The sequence below is a fragment of the Scyliorhinus canicula genome, chromosome 13, assembly GCF_902713615.1.
Source record: "Scyliorhinus canicula chromosome 13, sScyCan1.1, whole genome shotgun sequence".
In the NCBI taxonomy this organism is placed as follows: Eukaryota; Metazoa; Chordata; class Chondrichthyes; order Carcharhiniformes; family Scyliorhinidae; genus Scyliorhinus; species Scyliorhinus canicula.
Window position 1 is genome coordinate 86,956,135 of NC_052158.1, and position 12,132 is coordinate 86,968,266.

At 45.4% G+C, this 12,132-nt stretch overlaps 1 protein-coding gene across 1 annotated transcript in view; it reads right to left on the bottom strand.

The window, feature by feature from the left end:
- The window catches only part of slc25a36a (solute carrier family 25 member 36a), an 80,952-nt gene extending 72,282 nt beyond the window's left edge, over positions 1–8,670 (bottom strand). The window contains exon 1 of the mRNA XM_038817169.1: positions 8,336–8,670. Within this exon, the coding sequence (XP_038673097.1) occupies positions 8,336–8,376 (41 nt within the window). The 5' untranslated portion in view covers positions 8,377–8,670. The remainder of the gene's footprint in view (positions 1–8,335) is intronic.
- Positions 8,671–12,132: the final 3,462 nt, after the last annotated feature.

Genomic DNA, 12,132 nt, shown 5'->3' on the forward strand with positions numbered 1-12,132 from the left:
CGTTGCCTCTTGAAGTGCTTGCCTCGGATAGTGGGGGAAAGACCAGGTGGAATTCGTAAGGTGAAGACGTTAGCTTTGAATGTGAATCGGGACTACGGGTGCTGGCTACAGCGCCACTCAAATACTTGAGCAGCCCAGTTGTAGTTTCAACACTGAAGATATGGAAGCAGTTTTGGAACCATTTAGAGGCAGGATCGAAACTGATGCCAGTCCGAGGAAGCCATCTGTTTGAAACGGCAAAAATTTAGGCCGGATTCCAAGACTGGGAGGAAAAAGTGTAATCACGATGAAAGACCTTTGCAACATTTGAAGAATAGATGGAGAAATACAAGCTCCCAAGGAGGGAGGGCTTTAGATATATGCAGATACAGGCTTTCACAAAGAGAACCTTCCCTACGTTCCCATTGTTATCCCCTTCTTTGCTGAAAGAGTTCTTTCTTCTCTCCCAATTTGGCTCGCTGTGAGAGGCACTGATTTACACTGTAATATAGTTCCACAAAGATGACCAGACCACTTTGTAACTTCAGGAAAGGGAGAGAAAATTTTGGTGAACAGAATTTCAGAGGGCTTAAGAGTCTGAAGCACAAAGATTGGGAATCTCAGGTTTGTCATCTACTATTCAAGTAGCTCAACAGGTCTTATCTTGGGATGGGGATGGTCCCAGTTGACCTCAATGTGCTTAATGGTGGTCGGGGTGGATGAAAAAAAAAAAATCAGACACATCCTGTCACTACAGCTATTGAGCAATCTCGAAAGCATACACAAACAGACAATAGCTAAGCTAAGCCTGGTCTTGTGTCAAGATGCAAAACAAGTTAAATAACCTACTGACAATTACTGCCCAGCCTCAAATATTCATTTTGGCAAGCTAACAAGGAAGTGAGAACTTTCCCTCTGCAATTGTAATGAACATCACATTTCTTCTTGTATACTGCAGAACTGTTTAACATCTTAGAAAACTAATTGTTGAGATGGACGTAACGTTCACATACAAAAAGGTGAGTATTTCCAGTTATAGCATGGCAATAATAAAGTAAAGTCGCCATAGTCCCAAGTGAACATAGGCCGCTTTCCCCTTTGAGGGGGTGAGCTGACTGGTGATAATTTAACCCGAGGATCACCACGCCTCAGGTTGAGAGGCAGGGCCTTCATGAACAACCTCAGCTAGTGCGGGAATTTAACCCACACTCTTGGCTCTGTTCTGTATCACAAACAATAACCCTTTCAATGTTTAGGTATCTGAACCATCCAGATCAGGAAGGTCTTTGGACTGAACAACAGCTGGTGTTAAAGTCAGCCGCAAGAGCAATAGAACTGGTCTCAGTGCAATACAAATAGAGAGAATAGAGAAGAAAGAAAAACAGATGGTTAGAGTTCCCAATATTCAGCATTATCCAACCATTCCCTACCGGTCGGCAGGTCAGCACAGTTGCTTCACTGCTCCAGGTTCCCAGGTTCAATTTCCGGCTTGGGTCACCGTCTGTGCGGAGTCTGCATTTTCTCCCAGTGTCTGCGTGGGTTTCCTCCGGATGCTCCGGTTTCCTCCCACAATCCAAAGATGTACAGGTTAGATGGATTGGCCATGCTTAAATTGCCCCTTAAGTGCCGAAAAAAAGTTAAGTGGGGTTACTGGGTTACAGAGATAGGGTGAAGGTGTGGGCTTAAGTAGGGTGCTCTTTCCAAGGGTCAGTGCAGACCCAATGGGCCAAATGGCCTCCTTCTGCACTGTAAATTCTATGATTCTACCTCCTGGATATTCACGAGTGAGGATGCAGGTCAAGTATAGACCAGGTTGTGCTAGAATGTCAAATTGGTCAACATGCTTTCTGGCAATCAACCTCTTAGTTTAGAATATCATTGGATCATGGTATCAAAGAGAATGGTACATCAGCAGGGAGTCAGTGCTTTTATAAACAGAGAAGGCGTAGAGAGGAGGAGAAGCAGAAATTGGCGGCAAAATGCAATATTCAAGTAAAAAATTATTTTCTACAAGAATTAGTCTCGCATCATGTAGGTTTATTTCCTGGATTCAGACCATCATATTTCGTAGGTTAAATGCTACAATTAGGCAATATTCGGGAGAATTGTAAGCTATTAGATCACACTGCACATTGTGCATCAAGAGCGCATCTGGGTCAAATAGTATGTTAAAGGTCAGCAAAGACTTCAAAATTCTCCACTGATTCGATTCTATTTGCCATGTAACAGACAGCTACAGGGAACTAAAAGTGCTAACAGCTCATGACTCATTCATGGGCAGCAGCAGGAATTCAGGCTGAAACAAATCATGCAAATTGAGTACTTGGCATTTGAAGATTTTCAAGATGCTAACAAATTGCATCCGGAAATGTGAGGAGATTGTCAGACAATTGAAAACATTATAAACTGGTTACTCGTAATAGTGTAATGTTCAAATAAATGCAGATTTGTGTTTTGAAATAGAATTCCACAAATCCTCAAACAACGTAACCTACATGCAAGGTGACTTTGCCCATCAGATCCTGCCCATCAAATCCACTACTCGCTTATAAGGGCCAAGTTTCCGTGGGGTTTCAAGGGTAGCGGCGGACAGGGATCGAGCTGTTCGGGGACAGCTTTGAGCTTAGAGGAATTGTAAGAGATGAGTATGAGCTGCCCAGTGGGAATGGGTTCCGATACTTACAGGTGCAGGATTACATGAGGAAGCAGATGCCGTGCTTTCGCAACCTGCCGTCCCCGGGGCTATAGGACAAGGTGATATCAAAAGCAGGAGTGGGTGATGGTAAGGTATCCGAGATTTACAAACCGTTAATGGACTGGGAGGGAGCCCAGATAGAAGGTAAATGGAAGTGGGAGGTGGAGTTGGGGGAGGGGGGAAAGAGAATGGAGGCTGGGTTTTGGGAGGAGGCTTTGAGGAGGGTGATCGCACCTTCCTCGTGTGCTAGGCTTAGCCTCAATTCAAAGAAGTGCATAGAACATATATGACGCTGGCTAGGATGAGGAGGTTCATTGAGGGGGTGGAGGGCAGGTTTGGACAGGGAGGCCTGCAAACCATGTTCAGATGTTTTCAACATGTCTCAAGCTGAAGGGGTTCTGGTGGAATTCGCGTACGCAATGTCAAAGGTGCTGAAGGTGGCGATATTCGGAGTGTTGGAAAACCCAGGAGTTTTGGGTTTTGACCTTTGCCTCCCTGGTAGCCTGGAGATGGATTTTGTTGGAGTGTAGGGACTCGAGCCTGCCGAAGCCAGGGGTGTGGGTGAGCGACCTAGCGGAGTTCCTTAGGCTGGAAAAAAATTAAGTTCACCTTGAGGGCGCCAGTGGATGGGCTTGTCCAGAGGTGGAAACCGTTTATCGACTTCTTCAAGGATAATTAAGATGTCAGCAGAGGGGAGGGGTGGGAGATTGGGGAGGGGTGGGAGATAAAGGGGTTAAAAGGGGGAAAAGGCAGGATGGGTGGAGGGGAACGGAAGGGAGTATACAGGTGGTTGGGTATTTATTTGTTTTGTTATGACTTTGGTTTTGATTGTGTTTCATGTATATACACAAATATCTTAATAAAATATATATATATTTTTTTTAAAATGAGGGTCAAGTTCCTACCAGTCAAGATTCTCAATTTCCAGTCAGCTGGCACAAAATACTTCTCTCCATTTTTATTTGTTTCAACTAGTGCCTATATGCCCTCCATTGCTTCATTCATACACAAATATCTAAATGGTAACCGCCTGTAGCACTGCCTTTTGCTGCCAATTTCACTCTAGTTTCCTTCTGTTCTTCTGGGTTGTCTTCAATTTAAAGCCAGCAGCTCAGTCTATCGGAGGTCAAGAAGGAACATTAACATTGAAAATTACTGAACAGGAGAAGCAGAGTAATTGTGCAGCAGATGGGCTGACTACTTGAGGAAATTGCTTTGCTTGGGCAGCTGAAGGGGAAAATTGAACTCTCAGTTGTCAACAGCACCAATGATCATGTCCCCAAATCGGAGCCTCGTGACCAAGAAATTGCATATTCTTGAGACATTAAATGTTTTCCTTGCTGGTGGTCACCTAGTTATCTTTAATCATTCACTAATCCTGCATCGCCCCGAAACGGAAAGATGCCCCTTCACTCAGCATTGCCACAGAACCACCAACAGGTACTATGACAAACATGCGCTGCTGATACAAGGGGCTGGGGTTGCACTTGTTTTTGTTTAAGAAAAAAAGGAAGATGGCATAAGAATGAAGGCAAGTAGTGGCATTATGTTTTATTCACACCTACATTTTCTATCCAAATAACCACTCCATAGCACAATATTCAGGAGCTATACAAAATAAATTTAAATTTGATGTTTGGACCAAGCCCCACAAAGTGACCAGACGTCCACAGCGACAGAAGTAGTTTCTCCCCATCTGTTCACCTTAATATCTTGAAAATTTCAAGTAAAATCACTCCTTAAATTTCTAAATTCCAGGGAATACAAACCCAAACCCAAATTTGTGTAATCTCTTCTTGTAATCCAACAACTAGAGTAAAATTTCTATTCTGGAAATATAAGGTGCACCTTCACTAAGGTGCAAGGCTAATATGTTGAATGTTGAAAAGGTACAACAATGCAAAAGCATGGCAAACTTTTAAGATGATCTTCAATATCTCTCAGCAAAGTTACACCCCAGTGGCAAAGACCCAATGACAAAGATGCATCGTCTGTGGCTAAATAAGGAAATTACCAAACTGAAAGAAATGCCGTACAATCCCTTGAAGATTTGTGGAAGGTCAGAAGATTGGACAGATATTAAGAACCAGCAAAGAATGACTAAAAGAAAAAAGGGAAAGAAATTTGAATAGGAGAGAAAGCTATCTAGAAATTAAAAAAAACAAAGAATAACAAAAGTGCTGGTCCTCCAGAGAGCAAATTTGGAAAACTGATAATGGGAAACAAGGAGATGGGGAAGCATTTAACAGAATACTGTGTGTCTGTCTTCACTGTAGAAGACTTAGAAAACTTCCCAAAGATACTTGAAAATCAAGAGGTGAAGGGGAAGGAGAAATTAAAAATAATCATCAGGGAAACGGTACTGCAAAACTATTAGAATGAAAGCCTGACAAGTCCCCTTCAGACTAGGGTCTTAGCTGCATTGTTCATAATCTTCCAAAATTTCTCAGATTCTGGAAATGGTCCCAGCGGCTTGGAAAATAGCAAATTAAATATCTATATGCAAGAAAGGAGGGAGAAAGAATGCGAGAAATTATAGTCCAGTTAGCCTAATATCCGTCATAAGGAAATGGCTGGAGACCATTATTAAGGAGGTTACAACAGTATACTTACAAAATCATAATGCAATCAAGCAGAGTCAATATGGTTTTCTGAAAGGGAAATTATGTTTAACTAATTTATTACGAGCATACGTACAAACACACAAATTAGGTTATTTGACGAACAAGTAACGTGGTTAAAGTGAAACCTGTAGTTGTGGTGTACTTGGATTTCCAAAAAGACATTTGATAAGGTGCCACATCAAAGCTTATGACAGAAAATAAGAGCTCATGGTGTTGGGGGTCACAGATTAGCATGAATAAAGGATTTGTTAGCTTACGGAAAGCAGAGAGTAGTGATAGGTGGGTCATTTTTGGGTTGGCAAGCTGCAACTTAGTGAAGTGCCACAGGGATCAGTGCTGGGGCCTCAAATATTTGCAATCTAGATCAATGACTCAGATGTTGCAACCGAATATATGGTAGCTAAATTTGCCAACGACACAAAGCTGAGTAGAGAAGTAAGTTGCCAGGAGGAGATCAAAAACCTACAAAGAGTATAGATAGGTTAAGTGAGTGGGCAAAATCTTTAACAGATGAAGTATAAGGTGGGAAAATGTGAACTTGCCTCATTTGACAGGACGCGGTATACCATTTAAATGGAAAGAGACTGCCGCAGTCTGTGGTATATAGGCATCTGAGTGTCCTGATGCATGAATCACAAAAGGTAGTTTGCAGGTGTAGCGTGATTAAAGGAAGCCAAACAGAATGTCCACATTTATTGCAAATGGAATGGAATTTCAAAGAAGGAGGTTTTGCTCTATGACCTTGTTGAGAACACATCTGGAGTACTGTGTACATTTCTGGTCTTCTTATTTGAAAAAGGGTACAACGACATTAAAAGTGGTTCAGGGAAGATTCACCAGACTAATTCCTGAGATGAAGGGCTTATCTTATGAAGAAAGGTTGGACCAAGGCGAACAAGAGATGGTTGTGACTGAAATATACAGGATTCTGAGGGGACATGACAGGGTGGATGCCAGCAGGATATTTCCCTCTATGGGGGTGACTGGAATTTTTTTTAAAAAGGAGGTCTTTTAAGACAGAGATGAGAAGAAATTATTTTCTCTCAGAAGATCATAGGTCTGTGCAATTCTTTCCCCCAGAAAGCAATAGGCTGGGTCATTGAATTTATTCAAGACTAAGTTAGATAGATTTTGATAGGCATGAAGTCAAGAGTTATGTGAGGGTTGATCGGAAAGTGGAGTTGAGGCTACAATCCGATCAGGCCTGAAAGGCTAAATAGCCTACTCGCCCCCAAGTCCTAGTCCTCAGAGAGCAGTTCTACCCATCTGGACAACAGCGAGAGGCATTGAAGGAGATTGTTGTAATCAACCATATCAAAGGCAGATTGAGTCATAGAATTTACAGTACAGAAGGAGGCCATTCGGCCCATCGAGTCTGCACCGGCCCTAGGAAAAAGCAACCTCCTCCACCTTATCCCCGTAACACCACCCAAGGGCAATTTAGCATGGCCCATCCATCTACCCTGCACATCTTTGGACTGTGGGAGGAAACCGGTGGGAACCCACGCAGACACGAGGAGAGCATGCAGACTCCACAGACAATGACCCAAGCCAGGAATCAAACCTGGGACCCTGGAGCTGTGATGCAACTGTGATGCAACTGTGCTAACCACTGCTACCATGCCACCCCAGTGGCATCATCACTGAGAAGGATGAGGTGGGATATTTTATCTTTGCAACAGCTAAATTAAGATGCCATTTGTATCTTGGTTAAGAACTGTTTCTACAGTTTCGGCAGGACTGAAACCTAATTGAAGGATTTTAAACATGCCACTTTAAAAGTTAGGCCAGTAATTGGGAGGTGACAGTACATCCAAGGTGTTGAGGGGAAAGGGAGGTTAGAGGTGGGGTAGTAGTTTGCAAGAACATTAGGCTCAAGGATTGTTTTTTGAGGTGGCAGGTGTAAAGAAGAGAGGGACAGTACAAGGATAGAACTGTTTGCAATATAAACAAACATGGGAGACAGGAGGAAAGTTAGTCACATAGTCAGCAGTTTAGTGGAATAGGACCTAGGGAGCAGCAGGTGGGTCACAAGGATAAGATGAGTTTGGGGACGGTACATGGGGTGGGGGGCATTGCAGCTGAAACTAGAGAAAGATAGCTTTGAGGCTAAGCTGTACACATTCTATCATAAGGGAGCTCGGTCAGATAAACGATTCTAACCATTCATATTAAATATTGATGGAAATAAGAGGACTGCTGGAAGCAGAATCTGAAATCAGACACAGGGCAACCAGCAGCAAACCTTGCTGCAAGTTTTACTCTCTTTCATGGTAGCTTGGAAGCTACGACTGAAAATTCAGAGTAAACAACGTAGTTTTTGTGTCACACCTGGCTTTAAAATGAGAGCCCACCCTCGCCACACACACAAACCCCTGAGCTGTTAAGACCATAAATGGGTTATGGAAGGAAACTGGAAAGATTGGACTCTGTTTAAAAGTGAGAGACGGCGTGGCCAGCACCGTCTCGTTTTAAAACTGAAAGTTATTCTTCCTCCCAATCGCCGGGAGTGTCAGGGAAGAGTTGCCCAGTTCACCGCCGGATCAGTCAGCCCCTGACAGCCCGGCCCGAGCGCGTCCCGGAGCGGGAGAGCCGCCAGGAGAGAGCCGGGGACTGGCCGAGGCCTGCGCTCCCCGCCCACCCACAGTGTGGCGCGCCAGAGAAAAATAAACACTTTAGAAATCATTATAATCTTTAGGGTTTGAGGGTGGGGTGGGGGAAGCGAATACCCGCGGGCGGCTGAAAAAACCGTGAACCTAATAGTTGGCAACGCACACCCACTGCCATGATACGGATTAAATAAATAAATAACATAACAGAAACCACCAGCTTCTTCTGCTCAACGCAGTCGGGAGTGGGGGGGAAATCAGCGAAGGACAACACATAAAATAAACAATTGCACCTTGTGCAAGAGGGAGGCGAATGACCGCTAAATAAAAAGTCACATATAAATAAATAAAGCTTCAAAACATCAAACATGTCGCGCAGTGAACTCACCTCCTCACACAACCCCAGTAAAATGTATAATGTTACCTACCCGCCAGCAAACAGATGTATCAAGGGGTCTCTCTGATTCATTGTGAATCATTATTACCCTGAGAGGGGCCGGGTACGGTTTCCCTGGGAGCGGCTGCGACCTCTGCCTCCCACCTCCTGCGGCTGCCTCTTGTCTCTGCTCCAGTACGGTCCCACTGATATGTACCCTCTCCTCACTCACTCCCTCCCTCTCACACACACACAGCCCCACGCTCTTGCTGACCTCCACTGAAGGGGAGGGAGGCTCTGGTTGTTATTATTAATAATCTGCAACACAAGTTACATCTCAGCACCCTCTCTCCCTTCACAATGTTACTGGTTGTCCCCTTTTTAAAAAAAAACCAATGGCACTGGGAGGGAGGGAGAGGGACACACACACCACAGTCAAGCCCCTCCCTCCAGCTAGCATTCACTTTCGGCGTGATCAACCTCAATTGAAAATGTCCATCAGAAGGTGGAATGTTATTTGGATTGCTAGAGTGCGGGACAGGGGCCAGATTTAAAGAGAAAAGTGAGAACGAATTTCCCGGGGGCGAAGCATTTGTTGCTTGAGATCTGGAATGAAAAGCATTCGCTTGTTTTTTTTTGTTTTGTTTTAATGTCTGTGCATGCGAAACTCTAGCCTTGAAACTTTTGGCAACACTGCCCATCTCAAAATAGGTTGGTGTCAGCCCCCAAAACAAGTTGCCACACCTGCAACATTGTAAACGGCTGAGGGGACAGTCACTGTCACAGATTCTGCAGGCACAAATCACAAGGGCGTATGATGAATTGCACGCAGTATTCATTCTTGACGTCGAATGTGCTTTCTTCTCTGGTCTGTTTTAGCCTTTTTTTTCTCTTATTCTCAGCGTTCCCTCAACTGGTAGCACTCTGACCTCCTGAGTCACAACTTGTTCTGGATTCAAGTCCCACTCCAAGACTTGAACACAAAACTCCAGCCAAACACTCCAGTAGAGTTGAGGGAGTGCTGTTATCGGAGGTGCCGGTGTTTCAGGTGAAACGTTAAACAGAGCTCCCACCTGCCTGCTTGAGTGGATGTAAAAAAAAACCATGGCAGTATTTCGAAGAAGAACAGGGGAGTTATCCCTGGTGTACTGACCAATATGCATCTCTCAACCAACATCACAAAATAACACGTTGTATGGTCATTATCAAATTGCTGTTTCTGAGTTTGCTATGCATAGAATTGGCTGCCGCATTTCCAACATTGCAGCAGTTACTACACTTCAAAAGTACTTAATTGGATGTCAAAAACATTGAGGTGCCCAGTGGTCATGAAAAGTATTAGAAATGCAAGTCTTTTCTTTATGTAGCACAGACCTCCAGTAAGGTTCATTATTAGCCATATTTTCACAGCTTTGCAGTATGTAGCCACCTGGGTTGGCCACTTCATCACACAAAATGGAAGAACGCAAAGGTTACAGGGAAAAATGGACATTGGCAAAGAAACAAGCAGTTTGCAGAATCCCCTGTATTCTAGCTGCTAAAGAAACCAGACAGAATAACTAACGAGCTGCGCATATTAAGTGAGCGATTCACGGTGATTCCCAGGCACAATGGACACAACAGTTAACTGCAATCGCTACATTCTATGGAAGGTCAGACATCCCGGCGCCAGTGGAGTCTGAGACAAAGGACACCAATAAGGTGGAAGGAACCGCCCAGTGATGGAGGAACAACCCCGTTATTGGGGAAATTCAAATCAATCGATTGGGAAGAGACCCAATCGGTTGCAGGTTTAGAGAGGGTCCGCCCAGAAGGAAGCAAAGCCCCTGGGACCTATAAAAGTCAGGTCCCAGGACTGATTCTTTCTTCTTGACCAGTCGGCCCTCCCAGCAGAACACCTTTGCAGCAGAAGACCTTGAGAAGGAGAGGCCTGGTCAGCAGCCGCCATCGAGTAAGTGTCATATAACGCACGCTACGAGAGTAGACACTCCTTTAGTCCACACCAACTGGAAGCCTGCGGATCCAGGACAAAGCAAGAGGCCATTATTTCCTGATCCGGCAGTTCCCTTATTCCAGATAAGTATTGGCCTGTTAGTGGTAGGAATAGCCTAGTCTTTTAGTTTTATATGCATAAGTAGTTGATAACTATTATAATAAACGTGTCTTGTTTGAACTTACTAATTGGTGTATTGAGTTATTGGTCTGAACTTGAACTTGAATCTTGTGGCGGTATCATAACGATACCTGGCGACTCTAGAGCTAAGGAATAAAACAGAGCCAAATTGAGTGTAAAGCACACTCACCCAGAACGAGCAACAAGTACCATCACAGAGGTTAGCACTGCTACCTCACAGCATCAGTGACCTGGGTTCAATTCTGGCCTTGGAGGGGGGGGCGCCGGCACCTGGACAGGTGGGATGGCTGCCATCTCGCTGGCCTTGTGGACAGGTGGGATCGCTGCCAGATCGGTGGCCTCGTGGTGCAAGCATCCGGAGGAGGCATGATGACATGCGGAGAAGTGCGGTCAGGTGATGGGCAGGGGACTTTATGCAGCGCCTTCCTGTTGCGCAGTAAAATGGAGCCATCAGCCATTTGGACAACGAAAGACCTGGGAGCAGCCTGTCTGACGACAACAGCTGGGGCTGACCAACCTCCCTCAGGCAGCTGAACGCGAACAACATCGTCTAGAGCCAGCGCAGGCAGATCCGTGGCATGAGCATCATACGTGACCTTTTGCTGGTCCCTGGATCGCTGCACCGTCTGCAGCACCATGAGGTGGTCAAGGTCTGGAACATGGATGGCTGGAACAGGCGTCCTCAGGTTGCGGTTGATGAGCAACTGCGCCGGAGACAAACCAGTCGACAGAAGGGTTGCCCTGTATGCCAATAGCGCCAGGTTGACATCCGAGGTTGAGTCTGCAGCCTTGCACAGCAACCGCTTGACAATGTGGACCCCTTTCTCGGCCTTCCCGTTTGATTGCGGGTAATGAGGACTGGATGTGATGTGACTAAAGTGGTAGGATCGCGCAAAGTCGGACCACTCTTGGCTGTAGAATCATGGACTGTTGTCACTCATTACCGTGAGTGGTATCCCGTGCCTGGCAAACGTCTCTTTGCAGGCTTTGATGACGGACTTGGATGTTAGGTCCGACAGTTTCACCACTTCCGGGTAGCTGGAGAAGTAGTCGACCATGAGCACGTAATCACGCCCATTGGCGCAAAAGAGGTCGATCCCCACCTTGGACCACGGAGAGGTCACGATCTCGTGCTGTTGCAACATTTCCTTGGGCTGAGCTGGTTGAAACTTCTGGCATGTTGTGCAGTTGAGGACTGTGTTGGCAATGTCCTGGCTGATGCCAGGCCAATAAACTGCCTGCAGAGCTCTGCGGCGACATCTCTCGACCTCATGGATCTGTCTGAGCACCATGTTTTGCATGCTTTGGGGAATGACGATTCTATCTAGTTTAAAGAGGGGCTGGATAGCTCAGGGCTACATCGCTGGCTTTGAAAGAAGACCAAGGCAGGCCAGCAGCACGGTTCAATTCCCGTACCAGTTTCCCCAAACAGGTGCCGGAATGTGGCGACTAGGGGCTTTTCACAGTAACTTCATTTGAAGCCTACTTGTGACAATAAGCGATTTTCATTTCATTTCATTTCAAGAAGGATCCCTTCAACAACCGTCAGCTCGTCCTTAACATTGAAGAACTGGGGGCACTGCCCATTTTGCCAGCCATGGGCGAGGTGCTTCATCACACGCTGCAGTAGGGGATCTTTGGCTGTTTCTTTGTGTATTTGTATAACTTGTTCATCAGTGGCTGGGAGGTTGCCGGCACACAGCTGCACCTGTGCT